This window comes from Dendrobates tinctorius, unplaced genomic scaffold (assembly GCF_039654945.1).
Source record: "Dendrobates tinctorius isolate UK_male_01 unplaced genomic scaffold, ASM3965494v1 ptg000155l, whole genome shotgun sequence".
Classification (NCBI taxonomy): domain Eukaryota; kingdom Metazoa; phylum Chordata; class Amphibia; order Anura; family Dendrobatidae; genus Dendrobates; species Dendrobates tinctorius.
The window spans coordinates 13,876,099-13,898,842 of record NW_027361822.1 but is presented as its reverse complement, the minus strand read 5'-3'; the positions used below and the strand labels follow the sequence as shown (position 1 = coordinate 13,898,842).

General features: G+C 44.8%; 1 protein-coding gene across 1 annotated transcript; it reads right to left on the bottom strand.

Annotated features, from left to right (window-relative positions):
* Nucleotides 1–274: 274 nt before the first annotated feature.
* On the bottom strand, nucleotides 275–11,025 carry LOC141051060 (uncharacterized). Its single transcript, XM_073547892.1, has 7 exons — nucleotides 10,946–11,025; nucleotides 7,614–7,763; nucleotides 7,308–7,487; nucleotides 7,101–7,224; nucleotides 6,919–7,016; nucleotides 6,630–6,720; nucleotides 275–1,968 (listed from the first exon to the last, which is right to left on the bottom strand). The coding sequence occupies exons 2-7, from the start codon at nucleotides 7,689–7,691 to the stop codon at nucleotides 779–781; spliced, it is 1,761 nt and encodes a 586-aa protein (XP_073403993.1). The 5' UTR covers nucleotides 7,692–7,763; nucleotides 10,946–11,025; the 3' UTR covers nucleotides 275–778.
* Nucleotides 11,026–22,744: the final 11,719 nt, after the last annotated feature.

Sequence of the window (22,744 nt, the reverse complement as noted above, 5' to 3'; positions counted from 1 at the left end):
GAAAATCTACTTGTTTTCCTGCCGCTGCCACTTTTTGCTTTTTGTTTGCTCCCCCGCCAAAAAATCACCTTATGTGGGTGCCGATGCGAGCAGGATAAACCCTGGAGATAATGAGGCTGTAAATTAACTCCGTTGCGGCCCAGTGGAGTTCAGGATAAGTTATAGGTCCAGGAGCGCTCCCTCCCTGCGACTGCTTACATCCTCAGCCAGGCCACGTCCCGAGTAGATAATCTTACCCGAACATTACAAATTTAGATAAGGGAGGTGAGGAGAGGAGAGGGAGACATTATATTTTAATAGGAATGGATAACACCAGATGTTCCAACAAACAAGGAATGGATCGTACATGTGAATAGTAATTTACAATATGAACATGTTTATTATTCTAGTATAGAAAAGTTAAAGACTTTGTACACACACGGAGATTGTGGATGGAATGAGACTGATGAATGGCATACTTGAGATTGGGAGTTAGGAAGAAGCGAGAGTTGAAAATATTGGGTATTTTTGAGGAGGTTTAAGGGAAGGTGTTGCAATACTCTTGTCCATATAGTGAATATATAAATACATAACTGTGAAATATAGAAAGGAATATTGCATTAAATTTGATTTTTAGATAACAGATATATTAATAACTTCATGCTTAATTCAAATGTAAATTTTAATTTACTTTTCTCATTTACATATTTGTCATTACTTTGATTCTCTGTTATGTGTTTTCTTGTACAGTTTGACAAAAATATATGGTTTATACCTGTTTTCAAGTAAAACATTTCCCTCATTCTAAGTATGATAATGGCTTCTCCCTTTTGTGAGATATTTGATGTTTAGTAAGATTCTTTTTGTTGGAAAAATATTCCCTACATTCTGAACATGAAAAAGGCTTCTCCCCTGTGTGAGTTCTCAGATGTTCAACAAGACTTGATTTATATGCAAAACATTTCCCACATTCTGAACATGGAAATGGTTTCTCCCCTGTGTGATTTCTCTGATGTTGAACAAGTTGTGATCTCGCTGGAAAACGTTTCCCACACTCTGAACATGAAAATGGCTTTTCACCTGTGTGAGTTCTCTGATGTTTAAAAAGATCTGATTTACATCCAAAACATTTACCACATTCTGAACATGAAAATGGCTTCTCTCCTGTGTGAATCTTCTGATGACTATCAAGATCTGATTTATACCCATAACATTTACCACATTCTGAACATGAATATGGCTTCACTCCTGTGTGAATTTTCTCATGTTTAACAAGACTTGATTCATATGCAAAACATTTACCACATTCTGAACATGAAAATGGATTCTTCCCTGTGTGAATTTTCTGATGTCTAACAAGAGTTGATTTCTGGTTAAAATATTTCCCACATTCTGAACATGAAAATGGCTTCTCCCCTGTGTGAGTTCGGTGATGTGCAACTAGTTTTGACTTAATTTCAAAACATTTCCCACATTCTGAACATGAAAATGGCTTTTCCCCCGTGTGAGTTCTCTTATGTGTAACAAGATGTGAATTATATGCAAAACATTTCCCACATTCTGAACATGAATATGGCTTCTCCCTTGGGTGAACTCTTTTTTGACAACCAAGCTCTAATTTTGGGTTAAAATATTTCCCACACTCTGAAGAAAATCTTTTCTCCTCTATGTGAATTTTTGGATGTGTAACAAGAGACGCTTTTAGGGTAAAACTTTTTTCATATTCTAAACTTGAAAATGTCTTGTTTGTTCGATGAGCAGTTAGATTTTTAGTGTCTCTTTTGTGACAATTATTTTTTTCTATAGTCTGTGATGAATCAGAAGATAGGACCTGTTTAAAAGTATCAGATGGTAGATTTTTGCTGTGAAAGAATGACTGTATTTCTGGAATAGTGGCATAGATGTCAGTTATATCTTGAGTGATATCAAGGTCATCTGATTTAAAAACTGTAGATGTCACTTGTCCCTCTGATATCTTGTTGCAATCACCTGCCAAGAATAAAGATTATTTTTGAAATTAAACTGAATTATATTTTTAGAACATTCCTAAAATACCCAAATTGCAAGTTAGGTAGCAAAATTAAATTATTTACCCACACAAAAACAGTTAAAAAATTAACAGTTGACCTTGAAAAGCAATATGACTTCCATGAACCAATCCAGTTAAACCAGTATTCCCAAAGCCAAATATTTCGAGTCTGAGTCCTGCTGTATGCCCAAATACTGTTACTGTCCACATTTATAGCATTGCTGTAGCAAGAAGGAGCCACTTAAAAATGAATGGTGGTCGTTTCTCCTGAAGCAAATTCTGGGCTCCACTTATTGAGAACCAAAATGGCATATATGCAATTTTCACTCCCCAGCATCCACTGCTTGCTAGTTTCAAGAGTTTACCAGTGGAGTCAAAATAGTCACTACTCCTAAAGATGAACTCTGGGAGGGTAATACAGTCACTTTATGTGGATTTCCATCATTCTGTTTTACTACCGTTCTGGCTGTAACAAAGTGTCAGACTGTTTTTTTGGACCATACTGTGATCATGCTAACATTAGCATTTCCTGTCCTCCATCTGGAGGGGGCATGTGTGTCTTTGTTCCTCTCTGCATGTGGCCTTGCTCATAAACAACTTTTCTGAATGACTGGAGACTGGATTTCTAGGACCTTTTTTCCCTCTTGGAATTAAATGTAGCTGATGGTTAAGAGGCAGCTTGTGAGCACATCTGTCCAACCAGGGGCCTGATCCCAAGAAATATAGAACAATAAGTCACACGTTTGGATTGGTTTTCCCACACTCCAAAGGATGTTGTGCAGTACTTAGGGTGGTTTCACATTAGCGTTTCAGGCCGCAGCGTCGGCCTGCGCACAGCCGCCGCTAAGCCCCGCCCCGCCTCCTCCGGTAGCTCCGCCTACGGGCGCATGACACTGCATGCGACCTGCGTCCCCTATCTTTAGCACTGGGGACGCAGGCCATGCGCAGGTATGCGTTTGGCGGCGCATGCGTCCTTTTGACGGTGCACCGACCAGCGCCAAACGCAACCTGTTGCACAGTGGTAGCAAATACGTATAGGAAAAAACACCGTGTGCACAACTGTGGTGGTGCCGAGGTAGGTTCCCAAACCATATATAGTATAATGAAAACCTGGCACTCAACTTAAATGCGTAAATAGAACAGTTTATTTGTAGTACCAGACAGATAAGACTTCCCTACCAGACAGATAAGACTTAACCGCGCTCCAGCAGCACACTGACATTTGACTTTACAGGGACATACAAAAAGCGCCCTCCAATCTAAGTACAGACAATCTTTGAGCACGTAACTGATGAAGGTCTGCACTGACCGAAACGTTTTGTTTGGTACTACAAATAAACTGTTCCATTTAAGCATTTAAGTTGAGTGCCAGGTTTTCATTATACAGTGGTGGCAAAGACGCAGTGGGCTCTGGTAAGCTCTACAGGAAGATCCAAAGATTAAATGTGTTTTTTTGTGTTTGGTGTCACTTTCCAGGGGACATTATGAATTAATTATGGGACAATTACGGAGGATGAAAAGGGGACTTTTTGCAAAGAGATAATGTGGCGAGATGTTGTTGAAAAGTGCAGTTACTAGGGGACATTATGGAGAACAGCAGCGTGAGGGAACATTAAGAGAGGTGTGGTGAGGAGGGGATATTATGGAAAAGGGCAGTACAGGAGGAAACATGGAGAGTCACAGTGTGTGGGGGGACATTACAGAATGAGGTACAGTGTGGGGGTGGGGTATATTATTATATTATTGAGAAGGAAAGTGTGGGGGGATTATGGAGAGGGGCAGTGTGGGGGGACATTATGGAGAAAGGCAGTGAAGGGGGATATTTCGTGCAGGAAACAGAGTGAGGTAGCAATTATATATTCAGGGGCGCAGCATGGGAGATATTTATATTTGTGTAACAGAATAATGATTCCTTCATTTCTAAGGGCACTGTATGGAGAAGTGGTGCTATAGACTGAGAAGATGGAAATCTGCAAGACGAACTCTGGGCTTGAAATCTCATCATGGAGTATGTACTACACGGAGACAAAAGGGATGGGAATGACTTGAATCAGAGAAGATGTCACCTATAAGGTACCTAGATGTAAATGTTTATTTCTGGTCCTGCCTGCATCTCATTAGCACTGTGGCTCCTGTATGATATGCAGTCTGATGATGGCTGGTAACAACAACTCCCATCATGTCCTTACCATTGTTGAGGATATACTGGGAATTGTAGGTTCAAGCAATACAATTACAATTGACCGCTGTACTAAGCTTGGTGCTACATACATGTATGGATGGTGGTTCTGGCAGTGCATTCATGTACGGACAATTGTTCTGGCGCTGCATTCATGTATGGATGGTGGTTCTGGCGTCGGATACATGTGCTGATTGTGGTTCTGAGCTTGTACACATGTAACAATTGTGGTACAGTAAAGGGTGTTTTTCTGTATGGGAGATACATTTCTCCCAGCAGATTAATGTTTGGCCGGGTTTTCCCTAAAGACAGGACCTGCGATGATGTCATGGTCACGTGATCAGCCCATGTGATGTCTACCTCACTTGTAGGAGGGGTTATGGGCCATGTAATGGAGGTTGGTGTTTGGCACAGGGTGAGTGTGTCTGGAAGTTACAGGAACTTGGCTCGACTTAGCCTGAACTTGTATACAGGATCCCCGTGCTGCAGGATTATAGCAGCAAGACTCTCAACAACCCTGGGAATGGCACCTGGCGGATGCCGCGGACCTGGCAACCACTTAGTTAAGCCCGTCCCGTGCAAGGGTTGAGTCTGGGACCAGTGGTTCTCTGCTGTTTGCAACGTGACATTAACCAATGAAATTGGATTTTATTCCTGTGTGTTGCTTCGTTACTGCAGCCCTGCCATCACCTACCAGAGCGAATCCCTACACAATCCATAATGTGCTTCACGGTTATGGTAAAACTCAAAAATCCTCAAAACTTAAAGACATTAGATTATGAGGAGGACTTGACAAGTTTCTGCTGCAAAAACTCTGTTTAAGTTAGCTTGTGTCAAACTGATTTTTTTTTTTAGCAGAACTTGGTTATGGTGATATATTAATGTTCGGATGGTGGTTCTACTGATATATTCATATAAGTACCCCTTTAACTTCTTTTGGTGGCGCTTTGGATTGGTTCAGTATGGCAATGTAGCCCTTAGAGCAAAACATGTTGTGCACCCCTGAATTAGAGTAAGTGACATGGTACTACTTGGCGATCTAACCTATCGTAGGGGACAATACTTCCTCTTTGATGAGCTTCTTTAAGAAATATTAGACATTTAGAGAGAACTTTTCAACATAGTGTACTAAATCGGAGTTGATCTCATTTATGATGAACCATTGGAACAACTAGAAAAGTAGAAAAACTATTTATGCTCCCCATTTTAGGAGAGATTGTGCAGTAATTTTCATTCCTTAGGATTGAAAACATCATGAAATTCATGACATGGAGTCATTAGAGCCATCAACCACACACAGCTTAGAGTTGTATCATGTAGAGATGAGCGACTTTGCCTATTTTAGGGTCGAGTCGGGTTTCATGAAACCCGACTTTCTCAAAAGTCGAGCTGAATGAAATCGGCCAACTATCGTGAAAAGTCGAAGGTCCGAATGAAACACGAAACCCAATGCAAGTCAATGGGAAAGCAAAGTCGGCAGGGAGTGGAGGACAGTAAGCACACCTACATGCCGGACCGCTTTTTTAAAGTGCGCAAAAACTCTCTCTCCTCCCCCCCCCCGGACGCTGCACATGTCATCTCGTTGCCCACAGTGTACGTCCTTGCTCAGTGGCTGAAAAAAGTCACGTGCAAGCATTTTAGGAAATCCGACTTTAGCGCTCGTTTTGCCGACCGCATGGCAGACCTCACGCTGTGGTCGGGTTTCAGTCGGCGAAACCCGACTTTGCCATAAGTCGGCGACTTTTGAATCTGGCCGACCTGTTTCGCTAAACTCTAGTATCATGGCATAGGTGTAATGTGTTTCTACTGTAGTTGATCGCGAACTTCTTTGAAGTTAAGAAAGGTCTTTTCTCACAGAAATTGAAAAGTCAGGATAAGGGAAACTCTATTATTGTACAGAAATACACATTTGGTCAAGATTAAAAATTATTACATTTAGTTTACTCTACTAATAAGGGGGAAATTTTATTTTCTGGCCTTGCAGATTCAACATTCGATGGCTCCAGTACAATTTGTTATATAAAAGCTCAAACTAATAGACAAATAGCCTTTTCAAACAGGAAAAGGGCAGACCTCTATAGTGCCACCTGTGGGAAAAAGCGATCCTACGAGTCACTATCGACCTTTTAACGAATCCTAGGATAAAGGCCAAATCAGAATCTCAAATTTGCGCTATAGAGTTCAAGTCCTCTTCCTCTCTGAAGAGGCAATTTACACATTAAATTTACCAAAGAAGCATTGGACGACGAATAAGCCTCTTTACATTGACATGCAAGAGGCAATAATAGGGAGAGTTTTGGGTGGAAAAGAATACAGTGGGGTATAGTGGCAAAATGGTGACCTTTAATTGTGATATGGTCGAACTACACAACCGATAAAGCAATGACAGCCAGTGACTGAGGAGAATCTGTGACATGTTTACATTTATTGGTTACTACTCACCTGGGTAGTCATATGTAGGAATCTCCTCTTTACACCACTCATCACCCCTCACGTATGTCTCTGTAGTACTAGTATCAGTCAGATCTTCACCCTGAAACAAATATTGTAAAAGTCACAGACAGATGAAGAAGTCACATCTATGATCAGCTCTAATCCTGCCATCTCCACCGTTCTCATTACACAAGTATAAAACATATAATACTGGTGGATAAAACAAGACTGAGCACAAGATCTTCACAGCCGTCTACACATCATAGGGGAGATCTCATCACACCTTCTCTCCATCTACCTGATGATCCTGAGGAACATTGGGATCTTCTTGCTTACAGTCCTGTGGAAGAAAGTGAAGGAGACATCTCTCTGGTGTTGTCCTCTTATTGGATAGAACTGGAGGAAAAATTATACAGGAACTGAATTCATTCTGTACATTCAGATAATTATAGGCCGTGTGTATTTAGCCCTGTCTATTACCTGGTAATGTGAGGGAATGAGGAACCTCCATCATGACGTCCTTGTACAGATCTTTGTGCCGTTCTACATACTCCCACTCCTCCATGGAGAAATAGACGGCGGCATCCTGACACCTTATAGGAACCTGACACATACAATGATACCGTCATCTCCCCGATCCCTTCATAGCGTTACTGTATAATGTCCCAGCATTCCCAGCAGTGTCACCTCTCCATTCAGCAGCTCAATCATCTTGCAGGCAAGTTCTAGGATCTTCTGGTCATTGATTCCCTCTTGTATCAGGGGGTGAGGTGGAGGCCCTGTGATTGGGCTGAGAGTTCTTCCCCATCCCTCAGACACAGGGTACTGACAGCGCTCACTAGAGGTCTTCTTCACTACTGTGTAATCCTGGTTATGGAGAGACACATTAATAAATCTCACTACAGACATTTCCAGAGTCCTCACCTCTCCAGTTCTGTCCGTCTGTTACTCCCATAGGTAAGAATGATGTAATGTGACATCAGAATCTCTCACCTCTCCAGTAAGCCGGAAGAGGATCTCTAGGGTGAGATGCAATATTCTCTCTGACATCTGGTCCCTGTTACCATTCATCCTTGACGGGTCAATCAGGAAAATTCTCTAATATAGAAGATCTCCACTGAGAGGATTCAATATTGTAGGAACCTGAATGGGGAGAAGATGACGATGTAATATCATATCATAAGGAATCACGTATAATTATAAAAATTACTGGAGTACTTATAAGCCAAAACCAGGAGTGGGTAAAAAAAAAAAATACAGTGGTGACATGTCTCTCTAATACTTTTCCTCTGATTGTTACACTCCTGGTTTTGAATTACAAATTCGGAGGTAAAAACTGACCAAATACTGAACATGTGCACATGGCCTTACTGTGCATGCAATCACTGCATCAATTTGACAAACTGATCTGAATCAGGGCAAATCTTCCTCACATTAGAGGCTTCACCCAGGCAGAACTTTACCTCAGAATTTTTATTGCGGCTTTCCTCACAAATCTGCTACCAGATGGGGGAAGCCAATTTTGTGACTTTATCAAACGTTTGTACCAAATGCTTCCCAAGTAATCAATGCCAAGAGAGTTTTGTGTGTCAGTGAATGACCGTGTGTGCACATCGACCGCCACTATCACAAAAGTCCATGTGGTACACATACCACCACTGTCCTCCGCAGAGAAACAGCTGACGAGGTAAAATGAAACTTGAACACTGATTGGTAACTGTGGTAAGAATAAATCTGAGTTCTGATTGGATGCCCAGGTGAAATGAAAGCTCATTGGTTGGTTTGGGCAATAAAAGACCGCTTTACTTTAAGAACGCTCTAATATGCGATGTCCCAGGAACTAGAAGAGTCATCATGAACAGACCACACAAGCGATGTGAAATAGTCTGGTTTTCGTAGCTCGCTCTGTACATGGTTAAGGAAGTAACGTCAATGTAAGGGAGGGACAGGACTGTAGTCGTGACCTGAATAACCGCAAAATCGAGGTCCAGTCCTTCCCCTACACAAAACTATACTCTTCTTTCTGGCATACATGCATCTCCAGATTCAGCTTCCTCTGGGCACTTCCTAGGTGACAACGGTCCGTCTTCCAGGTGACCCCGAGCAATGGAGACTCAGTCCAAGTTAACTTTAACACTTTCTTTACTGAATACTTCACACATTACATCCACAGTTGGTACATTGTGACATTTACTTGTTCCCTCATCTTTCCCTTTCTGGCTGTCGCTTCTGTGCACTACACGCCCGGACCGGACCATCCTAAACTGCCTTCCAGTTACTTGCTGACCTGGCCTCATCATGATGACAATTCCTTCTGCCTGTTTCACCCCAGAATCAAAGTCATCATTCATCAGGTTTGGTTGCCTCTGGCCCGTCTGTACCGAACTCGTCGAAGCTCCAGCTTCCTTCATCTCATCAGTCCAACCGATTCCTGCTCTAAAAGCATCAGCCTAGACAATAAGTCACCACATCTTTCCTTTCCTACAGTGGCCTACTGCTATGATACACAGTGGCCGTGGGTAACGTGGTCTGCAGCGCTTGAACGTTGTGTGGCTGCCAAGCTCTCAGGGCCTATAGCCAAGTGGGCCATAGGGCAACCTGGCCCCATCTGAACTAACTTCCTGCAAGCTCCCCTATTACTACCCGGCAACCCCTCCTACAATTAACCCTCTATAAACATCCTATCAGCTATACCTATAAGGCCCACTAGTATGCCCCCATCTAGTGGCCCACAACAGAACTACACTTACCCATAACTATGTATACTATATACTAAAGGGCCCTCCTCTAATGTTCCCATAGAAGGATGTACTGACTTACCCTAACTGTACATAAACATTAATCACACATATTAAACCAAAGGAACATAAGGCAATATAAAACAGTCCTCTACCGGATGGTAGAGCAATGAACCGTGGTCAGGAGGGCGCCAAGGACAAAAGGGAAATCTGTTTGATGTCTTTATTCCACTGTGGAATAAAGACATCAAACAGACAGATTTCCCTTTCGTCCTTGGCGCCCTCCTGACCGCGGTTCATTTCTCTACAGTTACTATCCCTCAACTAGGGTCTGCGGCTGGTGCTGCCTTGGGCTTGTTATCTACCGTCCTGCCCACTGGTGTGGCTCACGGCAGCGCTCCATTGAGACCGCTTTCATTTTTTCCATTGACTCTACAGATGGTAACACAAATATACTAGTGGCAATACTATAAACGACGAGCGATAATACATATTACTATGTAGCAGTATCGCAGGCATTTGTCATAAACATCAATTAACAATATATGCATACTAATATTTGAAGGGGCAATCCGAGGAAGGGAAGCAAGAAAGCCATCATATCTCACTCCCTTACATCACCAATGTGCTGTTCCTTCATGTAGTGATGTTTGGACTTCACCAGAACAACACCGAGCCCTTTTAATCACTATTTCGTATGCCTAAACCTGTTGGTCTGTGGCAGCCATTTCCTCAGAAATAATATAGATTACAGGTCATAAGAAGACCCAGTACCAACACAGCACCCCTTGTGGATCTTCTGATCCCAATCCATGCACCCCCCCGACACACCCCATAGTGGGGATATATGCAATGGATAATGGAAGGATTGAACATACACCTTATATCCAGATAGCTTACCTTAGTGAAAGTTATAGCTCAGTACTGAAGGGTTTAAAGGGGATGTCCAGTACTTTATATTGATGGCCGATCCTCAGGATAGCTCACCAGTAACAGATCAGTGGGGTGCGACACCTGGAACCAGTGATGACCGGACGTGATTAGTTGTGGAGTGATAGAGCACATTCACATCACCCGCAGCGCCACCTCCACCTTATTCACTCAGACAGGAGCGGATGTAGCTACTATACAGCTCATAGATGTGCTCCACCTCGCCACAACTGATCATATACGGCTGCCACTGGGAACAGCGGATTGTACGGAGCGCCGGGTGTCAGAGCCCACAATGTAATGTCAATGGCCGATCCTAAGGGAAAGCCAGCACTAGAAAAGGACGACAACATCTGTAATGTCCCCTGTGCCCAGTAATGGGGAATCTCCAGCACCTACCTCCACCTGCAGGGGGCACTATCTCCGGGAATGGAGGGGTTACTGCCCCCTGTGCAGCCCAGTAATGGGGAATCTCCAGCACCTACCTCCACCTGCAGGGGGCGCTATCTCCGGGAATGGAGGGGTTACTGTCCCCTGTGCAACCCAGTAATGGGGAATCTCCAGCACCTACCTCCACCTGCAGGGGGCGCTATCTCCGGGAATGGAGGGGTTACTGTCCCCTGTGCAGCCCAGTAATGGGGAATCTCCAGCACCTACCTCCACCTGCAGAGCCGCACACCACATATATGGCTGCTCTGTGCGCACAGGACCTGGGATGAGGTCACAGGAGGGGAGGAGTCAGGGGTGATCAGGGGCCTCAGTATATACAGGACTGTGCTGTGCTGGTTGTCATGGTGCTGGATGAGGGGAAGTTTCTGTGTGGGGTCAGGAGGGGTTTACAGGGGGGGATGTAGCAGAGCCGTGTGTGTACGAGGTGTACAGAGCGGAGCCGTGTGTGTATGAGGTGTACAGAGCGGAGCCGTGTGTGTACAGGGTGTACGGAGCAGAGCCGCGTGTGTATGAGGTGTACGGAGCGGAGTCGTGTATGTACGAGGTGTACGGAGCAGAGCCGTATGTGTACGAGGTGTACGGGGCAGAGCCGTGTGTGTACGAGGTGTACGGAGCAGAGCCGTATGTGTACGAGGTGTACAGAGCGGAGCCGTGTGTGTACGGAGCAGAGCCGTGTGTGTACGAGGTGTACGGAGCGGAGCCGTGTGTGTACCAGGTGTACGGAGCAGAGCCGTGTGTGTACGAGGTGTACGGGGCAGAGCCGTGTGTGTACGAGGTGTACGGGGCAGAGCCGTGTGTGTACGAGGTGTACGGAGCGGAGTCGTGTATGTACGAGGTGTACGGAGCAGAGCCGTGTGTGTACGAGGTGTACGGGGCAGAGCCGTGTGTGTACGAGGTGTACGGAGCAGAGCCGTGTGTGTACGAGGTGTACGGAGCAGAGCCGTATGTGTACGAGGTGTACAGAGCGGAGCCGTGTGTGTACGGAGCAGAGCCGTGTGTGTACGAGGTGTACGGAGCGGAGCCGTGTGTGTACCAGGTGTACGGAGCAGAGCCGTGTGTGTACGAGGTGTACGGAGCAGAGCCGTATGTGTACGAGGTGTACAGAGCGGAGCCGTGTGTGTACGGAGCAGAGCAGTGTGTGTACGAGGTGTACGGAGCGGAGCCGTGTGTGTACGAGGTGTACGGAGCAGAGCCGTGTGTGTAAGAGGTGTACGGAGCGGAGTCGTGTATGTACGAGGTATACAGAGTGGAGCCGCGTGTGTACGAGGTGTACGGAGCAGAGCTGTGTGTGTAAGAGGTGTATGGAGCAAAACCATGTGTGTGCCAGGTATACGGAGCAGTGTTGTGTCTGTACAAGGTGTACGGAGCGGAGCCGTTTGAGTACGAAGCGGAGAGATGTGTGTATATGATTTGTACGGAACAGAGACGTATGTAGACGGAGTGGAGCATTGTGTCTAGGATGTATACAAAGCGGAGCAGAGCCAAGTGTGTACAATGAGTAATAAGAAAAAAATTCAGCTCACCCCTGAGATGCTGTTCCAATCCGAGAGATAGCAGGGCGTCCCCACTGCTGCACAGTGCTGTAGTTTAATGAGGAAAATAGGGGTGGAACCAGCTCGACACACAGGAAAAATTAAAAATTCACAAAGTCTTTATTGAAAATCCTTTAAAAATAAAAGTGATGAAAAAAATGGGCATCTCAGACAGCAAAGCAATAATGAGGGGTGGTGTGTGTAACAGAAATCAATCCATACGCGTTTTGAGCTACATGGCTCTTGAACGCTGGACTTCCAGTGTACAATGAGTGCAGAGCGGAGCTGTGTATACAATGAGTTCAGGGCGGACCTGTGTGTAGGATGTGTGCGGAGCAGAGCCGTGTGTACAATGAGTGCAGAGTGGAGCTGTGTGTAGGATGTGTGCGAAGTATTTTGTGTGTCAGGATGATGCAAAAGCTTTATTTATTGTTTGATTTTTTTATTGTTTTGTAGGTTAAATAATGGGAGACTTTTATGGCTCGGTTCATTCCCAGTATGTGTACTTTTTTGTTTTCTTTTATTTTTTTCATAAAGTTTTTGTGACTATATATTTTGCAGGACATTTTGAACTGTTTTTACAGACTGTCTTTTTTTGTTAAATAATTTGTCCCAGTAGAAGACTTCAACCTTCACTTATCTCATTGCCAGTTTATGAGCCTCAAAACCACAGAAATGAGTCGAACGATAAGCTGGTATGAGTGCGGAGTGTAAGAGCGCGTTCACACTGTGCCCACTTCACAGACAAAACCCAAGAATAAAACCTAAATAATCATATATCCTGCAGTAAGGTAATAGTGCATGTAATAGCATCAGGGACTTCGTTATCGCTATTTTGATAAAGAAGGATAATAATATTCCCATTGAAGCTGCTACTTGGCCTGGGGTCTCCATGGCAGTCACTGACAATGCACAATTGTGGGTGAGGATAAAGAGGGGGCCCCATCCATCATATAACCCCCTTTATACTGCAGTCACCACTGCCAACAGCTTTGGGGGATTATATGGCTGTGGTCAGTACAGATCGCAGCTGTTGCGGCACCTTAATAAGTCATTGTTATAATAATTGTAATAAAGTCCTTTCTTTTATGCGTATATATATATATATATATATATATATATATATATGTGATTGATTGCATGTATGACATTTACGTTTCTAGACTTAGAATCTCTTTTCAGCTGATGTATTGTGAACACATGGGTGTTACTTTTGTGAATGCTTAGTTTGCTGTCCTTGTCTTACGTATAAATAAACTGTCATCCCTTTTCTTCTCTGATAACGTAGATAAGGATTGCTGACAGACATATTCCAACATATGTACTATTTTGAAAACTTTATATTTTGAACTCCCTTCTGTTGTTCTATTTAAACTCAAAGAATCTGTATTGGGGCAGACAGGTGACTGCTCACATCTGGTGCGGCTGTCATTCTCTCTCCATGCCGGTGTGATCAATAAAGAACAGGTCATCTTACTTATTCAGGTCTGGACGATTTCTAATTGGAAGACTAAAACTCCACTGGGAGTCACAATATTGTTGTCCAACTCAGAAGAACATTGTGACATTTGCCCTTAGTACAAGAAAGGGCAGAGGACCAACGTGAGAGGAAGAAGATGCTAACTTCATCCTCATTGTTACAGAGTAAGTGGTGCTCTGTCCACAGCAGCAGTGAGTGCACTAACAGCAGATCCATCTCTTGGCCGGGAGACTTCGGTGACACTCCATTCCATCGGCCTTCACTTACACTGCTACTGTTCTATCAGAGAGCGGAGGAAGTGCCGGAATTCCACCTGCGCTCTGCTCCAGGCCAATTCACTTCTCTCTACCTTCAGTATAATTCAATAAGGAATAAATTCTTGGACTTTAAGTGCGCTGCCAGACAGATTCCATAACCACACAAGGTTAAAAAAGTTAACCCTTTAATCCCTACGCGTTTCGAAGCATAACGCTTCTTCTTCAGGGGTTGACACATGTGTCAACCCCTGAAGAAGAAGCGTTATGCTTCGAAACGCGTAGGGATTAAAGGGTTAACTTTTTTAACCTTGTGTGGTTATGGAATCTGTCTGGCAGCGCACTTAAAGTCCAAGAATTTATTCCTTATTGAACTGTGGTGCGGTTCCGCTGTGGACCGTTGGACGTGCAGCAGGCTGACATACTATGCAGGCTTTACTTTCTCTTTGAGAAGTTGAGTATAATACTTTTAGTATTTGTACATTTTACCCGGATAAGACCCTATTGCGCTCTTGTTTCAACCTTTTAGTGAATACCTTCAGTATAATGACAGAGTGCAGGACTCAAGAGATATCTACAGAGGAAAAGGAGCTGAACTCTAGTGCCACCTATGAGAAGTAGCTGCAGTACAGACAGAGTGCAGGGCACTAGCTCTGTCAGTAGTAATTGCAGGCAGTTACTTACCCTGTGTTCTGTCTCCGACATCTGACTCATAATCATGATTATCTGCTTGTTAATGTTTACAGTGTTTTTTTGGCTCCATCTATTGACCAGAGTCATAACCGCAGTGTTATTTTACTTTCACTTTGCATACTTTCCGTCCGCTGCAGTGCATTCTGGTAAGCTTGCAATGCATCCTGGTAGCCCTTGCAAAGTATTATGGTTAGTTCAGCCTCCATTTCCTTCCAGTCCACCATTTTCCTTCTGCCTCTATTCAGGAAGCATCTAATTTCTCTTCCCCCTTGTGATAGCATTGCTGGAATGTACTGTATATTTACAATGCATCAACACTTAGCTGTCCTATGTTAATAATGTGGATACAATTCCACTAATAACTATGCAGGCACCATTATATAGCCATATATATCTAATAACATGGGATATTGCCCAAAATTAAACACCACTGGCATATATGCAATAATCCAGTCCCACTAACTGCTCACAGTCTCCCATATTCTTCACATATGCAGTGAACAGGACAGCGCCAAATAATATTTACCATGGAAGTCAGCAGCAGTCAGGGAGCGTGCCACACGCCAAGTATGAGGGTGTCCGCCCCGACGCGCGTTTCAGACCTTCCTTCTTCAAGGGGCCTAACTCAGCTGATGGTAACACACCTTTTATACCGCCCGGTCATAGCGCCAAAACCGCACAACCGGAAGTAGCGGTCCCGGCCCGGAAGTGACGCGCTTCGTTGTCAATACACCAGCGACGCCAGCCAGCGTCGACGTCATGCTAGAGGAGGAGCAGCAGTCAGGGCGGGCTCCACCACAGCATTGAGACGCCGAGGGCGGGCAGACGTAGCAGAGACTAGACCACAGGTGCGTGCAAGCTGGGAGAGCTAGTCACATGAGTGTTGCAATGGAACCATAATTAAAATACGCTCACAGTGACTACGTATGTGAAGAAAAATGGGAACAAGTTTATGATAAACAGTCACAATATATATGACCAACGGACCCATATTATTTCATGTTACCACAATTATATATAGAGATATAAAGACTGTGGTACAGTAAAGGGTATTTTACTGGATGGGAGAAACATTTCTCTCAGCAGATTAATATTTGGCCGGGTTTTTCCCCAAAGACAGGACCTGCGATGATGTCATGGTCACGTGGTCAGCCCATGTGATGTCTACCTCACTTGTGGGAGAGGTTATGGGCTATGTAATGGAGGTTGGTGTTTCGCACATGGTGAGTGTGTCTGGAAGTTACAGGAGCTTGGCTGGACTTAGCCTGAACTTGTATACAGGATCTCCGTGCTGCAGGACTATAGCAGCAAGACTCTCAAGAACCCTGGGAATGGCACCTGACGGATGCTGCGGACCTGGCAGCCGCTTAGTTAAGCCCGTCCCGTGCAAGGGGTGAGTCTGGGACCAGTGGTTCTCCAAGCTGGAGTATATTTATGTTTTTCCTTACTTTCTGTTAATCTGCTGTTTGCAACGTGACATTAAACCACTGAAATTGGACTTTACGCCTGTGTGTTGCCTCGTTACTGCAGCCCTGCCATTACCTACCAGAGCGAATCCCTACAATTTGTGGAGAATGCGGGCAAACGCTGTGAGGCCAGGCTGTTTTTCTTATTTTTCATTTGTACCCCAGCCTATGTCCTGGGTGAAACGAGTGGCACAGACCCAGGCGAGGAACTTTCCAGAAATGGAAGCCACGGTAAAAACACTCAGAGGCCATGCGACAGCAGCAGCAGGCTATGCAGCAGCAGGCTACACAGCAACAGCAGGCTATGCAGCAGCAGCAGGCTACACAGCAGCAGCAGGAGGCCATGCGACAGCAGCAGCAGGCTACACAGCAACAGCAGGCTATGCAGCAGGAGGCCAGGCGACAGCAGGCTATGCAGCAGGAAACCAATCAGCTGTTGATACAGCATATCACGGCAGCGCAGACAAAAGGAACTAACCGGGGAATCCATGATGTCCGGAAAGCGGTTCGTACAGCGGTTCCCAAAATGGAGAAGTCGGACGATGTGGAGGCGTACCTGGAGATGTTCAAGGAGTCGCTTAGAGAGAGAAGCTATCCCGGGACCATTGGGTAGAAATCATCGCTCCGTTTCTGGCCCCAGGACCTTTGAAAGCATATCAGGACCTACCCATGGAGCAAAGGGCGGACTACACGGTCGTCAAGGGTGAGATACTGGCACATCTTGGGGTAAATGTGTTAGTTCGGGCCCAGTGGGTACACCAGTGGGAGTTTATCCCCTCCAAGCCAGCTCGGTCCCAGTATTACGTCCTGATGCACCTGTTACAAAAGTGGTTGCAGCTTGAGGTGTTGTCCCCCATGGCCATGCTGGACCACATAGTGACTGATAAGTTTTGGAGGGCTTTGCCCCACTCCCTCCAGACATGGGTTGGACAGGCATCCCCTACTAATGCCATGCAGATGATAGACCTCATAGAAAGGTATGGGGCTACCAAAGAGCTACTCCCCGGAAGGTAACAGGAAGGTTCCCTAAGTCTCCACCCCTGGTTCGGCGAGCGGAGCCCAGGAACGCCGCTCAGGACATATCTGGGGAAGGGGTTCCATAATCTGCTGGTGGTGCCAGGAACCAGGTCATATGAGAGCTGATTGCCCCCACCTGGCTGAGCCCATGGACACAAACTTTGGGTACCGCCAGTCTCACTATGCCAAACTGTACTTGGGGGGCATTTGGGCCAAAAGAAAACCCTAAACCGAATTCTGCAGCGTTTCTACTGGCTAGTGGTCCATGAAGAAGTTAAACAGTACTGTAATTCCTGTCCAGTATGCCAGGTAACCAGTCCCCAGCCTCACTTTAGGAGTCCCTTGGTGCCTTTACCAATCATAGAGGTACCCTTCGAGTGCGTGGCAATGGATCTGGTTGGGCCTCTCAATAAGTCGGCAAAAGGACACCAACACATCTTGGTAGTTCTAGATTATGCTATCCGATATCCTGAGGCCATTCCTCTGCACCACACATCAGCTAAGCTTATAGCAAAGGAACTCATGGGTATGTTTTCGCAGGTGGGAATTCCTCAAGAAATTTTAACAGACCAGGGAACCCCCTTTATGTCAAAAATTATCAAGGAACTCTGCCGTTTGCTAAATGTTAAACAGTTGCGCACATCGGTCTATCATCCCCAAACAGATGGTCTGGTAGAAAGATTCAATAAGACGCTGAAGAACATGCTAAAAAAGGCAGTTTCCAAAGATGGGAAGGACTGGGATCTCTTATTGCCATATTTGTTGTTTGCAGTGTGGGAGGTGCCTCAGGCATCTATGGTGTTCTCGCCCTTTGAACTATTGTACGGCAGACATTCATGGGGCTAACTCGATATAGCCAAAGAGGCCTGGGAGAACCAACCTAACCCCCACAAAAGTGTGATAGAACATGTTGCAAAAATGCAAGAAAGAATGGAGACAGTCCTATACTTAGTCCGGGAACATATGGAGGCAGCACAACAGTCACAGAGTCGGGTCTATAACTGGGGGGCTCGGGTAAGAACCTTTAGCCCTGGGGATCGGGTGTTGGTACTTGTGCCTATCGTAGATAGCAAATTTCTTGCAAGGTGGCAGGGACCCTACGAGATCATGGAAAAGGTGGGGCCAGTAGACTACAAGGTACACCAGCCAGGAAGGAGAAAGCCAAAACACCATGCTAGTTTGCTTAAACCTTGGAAAGATAGCGAAAACCTTGGTGGGGATAGTCCGCTGCCTGCATTTCAGATGGAGAAGGCTCCATCACCTCGGGGCAAGGCAGGAGAAGCCCAACCCGCAGTCAAAATTGCAGACACTTTGTCTCCTAGACAGGTTCAGGAGGTCCGGGAGTTCATTAGCTGAAATACAGATGATTTTTCGGAGCTCCCCGGACACACCTCCCTAATCCAACATGACATTGTCACGTATCCACAGGCCAAAGTCCGACTAAAGCCATATCGGGTGCCTGAGGCCTGGGGACAAGCCATCTTGGAAGAGGTAAAAACTATGCTACAGTTAGGGGTCATAGAAGAGTCCCAAAGTGAGTGGGCCAGCCCAATAGTCCTAATACCCAAGCCTGATGGGTCTCTAAGATTCTGTAATGATTTTAGAAAACTTAATGATATTTCAAAGTTTGACGCCTACTCTATACCTCGGGTTGACAAGTTGATAGAGCGATTTGGGCAGGCACGGTATTTTACAACTCTGGACCTCACAAAAGGTTATTGGCAGGTACCCCTAACAAAGGCGGCGAAGGAAAAAATGGCTTTTGTAACACCCGAGGGGCTGTTCCAGTATAAGGTGTTACTCTTTGGGTAGCATGGCGCACCAGCAACGTTCCAGCGATTAATGGATATTGATCTCCGTCCCCATCGCCACTATGCCTCAGCCTATCTAGACGATATTATTGTGTACAGTACCGACTGGGAAAGTCACTTAGCAAAAGTACAGACATTGATAGACTCTCTGCTAACTGCCAACCCAAAGAAGTGTTCCATAGGGTTGGAAGAAGCTCGATACTTGGGTTACGTCATTGGGATAGGAGTTCTCAAGCCTCAAGTAAACGAAGTGGAGGCAATTCAGAACTGGCCTCGTCCCCTCACAGCAAAACAGGTAAAAGCCTTTTTAGGTTTGGTGGGATATTACAGGCGGTTCATTCCCAACTTTGCAACCCTGTCCGCGCCTTTAACAGACTGCTTAAAACGGAGCAAATCTGTGATGGTCCACTGGAATGATCAGTTAGAGGAGGCCTTTACAAAGTTAAAAGGGGTACTGTGTGGTAGACCAGTCCTGATCACTCAAAATTTCAAAAAAGAGTTCATTGTGTAGACAGATGCCTCTGAGATAGGGCCCAGGGCAGTGCTGTCTCAGGAGGTTAACGGGGAAAAGTATCCCGTTAGTTTCCTAAGCCGGAAGCTTACCCCAGCTGAAACCAGGTACAGTATTGTGGAGAGAGAGTGTCTGGCCATCAAGTGGGCACTGGAGTCATTGCGCTACTATTTGCTGGGGAGAACATTTTGGTTGGTGACAGATCATTCCCCTCTTACGTGGATGAGTCAGGCTAAGCAGAGGAATGCCCGAGTCACCAGGTGTTTCCTGTCCCTGCAAAATTTTAAATTTTCCGTAGAACATCGAGCAGGCAGACTACAGGGGAATGCAGATGCCCTGTCCAGAGTTCACTGTATGTCATGTGTCCACCCCCTTAGGGTTGAACATAGGAGGGAGGTATGTGGTACAGTAAAGGGTGTTTTACTGGATGGGAGATACATTTTTCCCAGCAGATTAATATTTGGCCGGGTTTTTCCCTCAAGACAGGACCTGCGATGATGTCATTGTCACGTGGTCAGCCCATGTGATGTCTACCTCACTTGTGGGAGGGGTTATGGGCTATGTAATGGAGGTTGGTGTTTGGCACATGGTGAGTGTGTGTCTGGAAGTTACAGGATCTTGGCTGGACTTAGTCGGAACTTTTATACAGGATCCCCGTGCTGCAGGACTATAGCAGCAAGACTCTCAACAACCCTGGGAATGGCACCTGGCAGCTGCCGCGGACCTGGCAGCCACTTAGTTAAGCCTGTCCCGTGCAAGGGGTGAGTCTGGGACCAGTGGTTCTCCAAGCTGGAGTATATTTATGCTTTTCCTTACTTTCTGTTAATCTGCTGTTTGCAATGTGACATTAAACCACTGAAATTGGACTTTAAGCCAGTGTGTTGCCTCGTTACTGCAGCCCTGCCATTACCTACCAGAGCGAATCCCTACAAGACATACTGTACATGCAAAAAAGAAGAGAAAACGTATACAACAATTTTCAAAACATCATTAATTTTCTTTCTCAAATAAATATATATTATTTCTTCTTTTCTTCATCATACAGTAATGGTCAGCAGATTTGTACTTCTAAAACATCCAGAACATCTGGAAAAAGCAGGGTAAACCGCAGGTCATAATACATGTCCAATTCACACAGACCATCATCACGGCGAGAATAACTAAAATATAAAATTAATGTTAAAAATGTGAATAACACAAAGTAAGTGTTATCTATATCACAGAACAGTATGATTAGAGAAATGGGGCATAACTTATATTCTCATTAAGTCCAGATGGATCGACCGTACCAAGTGTCCAGATCCACCTGGACTCAATCTGGGCCAACCTTCTAGAGATGCCACCTCCACGAATGCCTACATCTAGCATGTCTATGCCTCTCACACTGAGGAGGCCACCATTACAGTCATGAAACTTCTTAAAATGGCGGGGAATAGTTTTTCATGACGAAATGTCATCAGTGGCCACCGCTAACTCAATCCCCAGCACGTGCTCTCGTACACATATTTTGAGTTGTCTAGTTGTCATGCCCACGTATATCAAATTACATGGGCACACAGCATAGTAGATGACGTTCTTACTTATACATGTTATACGTTTCTTAATTTTATATTCACGAGAGCCGTCCTAATTTGTAAACGTGCCAAACAGATCCATATTGGGGCAGGCCGCGCAATGGCCACAAGAGGAGCTTCCGTTACGCCCTGCCATCTGATCCAAAAATGTACTGGTTGGTATGCCAGTATAGTGACTACTGACCAATTTGTCACGTAAATTCCTGGATCACCTAGCCGCAATCGCGGCCCTCTCAGAAAGGAACCCAGACAATACCGGAACGGCTTTAAGTATATGCCAAGATTTGTCCAAAATCCTCCTCATATGAGGAAAATGCGAGTGGAAATTGGTCACAAATCTTATCTTGTTTGACCCATCATTTGTTCTATTTGCATAGAGGAGCGCATTCCTTGGTGAATATTTCACCCTATTGAATGCTCTTTTGATCTTTTTATAGCTATAACCACAGTGTAGCAATCTCTTTTTTAGATCCTCAGATTGTCTGAAGAAGTCATCATCAGTACATCACAATCTGCGTAATCGCAGTAACTGTCCAGTGGGGACAGATTGGATCATATGGCCAGGATGGGAGGAGGTCGCATGCAATAATACATTATATTGGTGGAAGTCGGTTTCCTTACTATGTCAGTTTGTAATTCACCCTTATCGTCCTTCTTCAAAGTCACGTCCAAAAACTCAATCATCACCGAGTCGAATTTGTACGTGATGAAAATATTTAACCCATTCATATTAAGAGATGTCATAAAGGTTTGTAGGTCATCACTCGAACCCTGCCAGATCAGTAAAATGTCTTCGATGTACCGCGTCCAAGAGAGAACGCGGCACATCGGCGACGACTGATCCGGCAGGGAGAGGTCTCTCTCCCACAGCCCCAAAAACAGGTTAGCATATGCAAGGGCGAATGACGCCCCCATAGCTGTTCCCTGGAGCTGTACGAAGAAAGACCCCTTAAAAACAAAAAAATTATGGGTTAACGTGAAAATTACCAACTCAATAATTAATTCCATGATGTCATCTGGTAGATTTGACATATTGAGAAAAAATTATGTAGCTCGAATCCCGTCTTCAGTATTAAGTAATACAAATAATATAAAATAGTAATAATTAAATTAATATTGAGCAGAATTAATTTCAGCCTATTAGTTCGGCCTCTACAACAGTCATAGTCTCTCATGTGGACCCTCGGGAAAATTAATTGGCCTTCCCTGATATACAGAATACAAGAATCTCACTATTTATGAAGGAAAACTAAATTATAACAATGCTTCCACACATGAATAGGGAGAACTTGCTTTCGTCAGACGACCCCTTTATCACCCATCCAAGGTGATCAGTGGTGTTCAACAGCAGGGATCTGAACTATTGGACACCCATTCTGTTATCTCTGTTAAGGCTGCGGTCACACTGGCAATTCGATAAAAAAACAGATTGCACTCAGGTCAATGTTACAATGAGGCCGTGCAGATCTGCAGATTTTTTTTTTTTTATCAGCTGTATTTGTCATGCTACAATTTCACTATGAAATCTGCTGGATGTTATAAAAAAAAAAAATCAGATGTCATATGGACCATCAGTATACAGACCATCAGTATGGCATACAATTTTTAATGATGCATTACAATTCTGTAAGATGGGAAGCCATAAATGGTCCTAGTTTGAACAAGCTC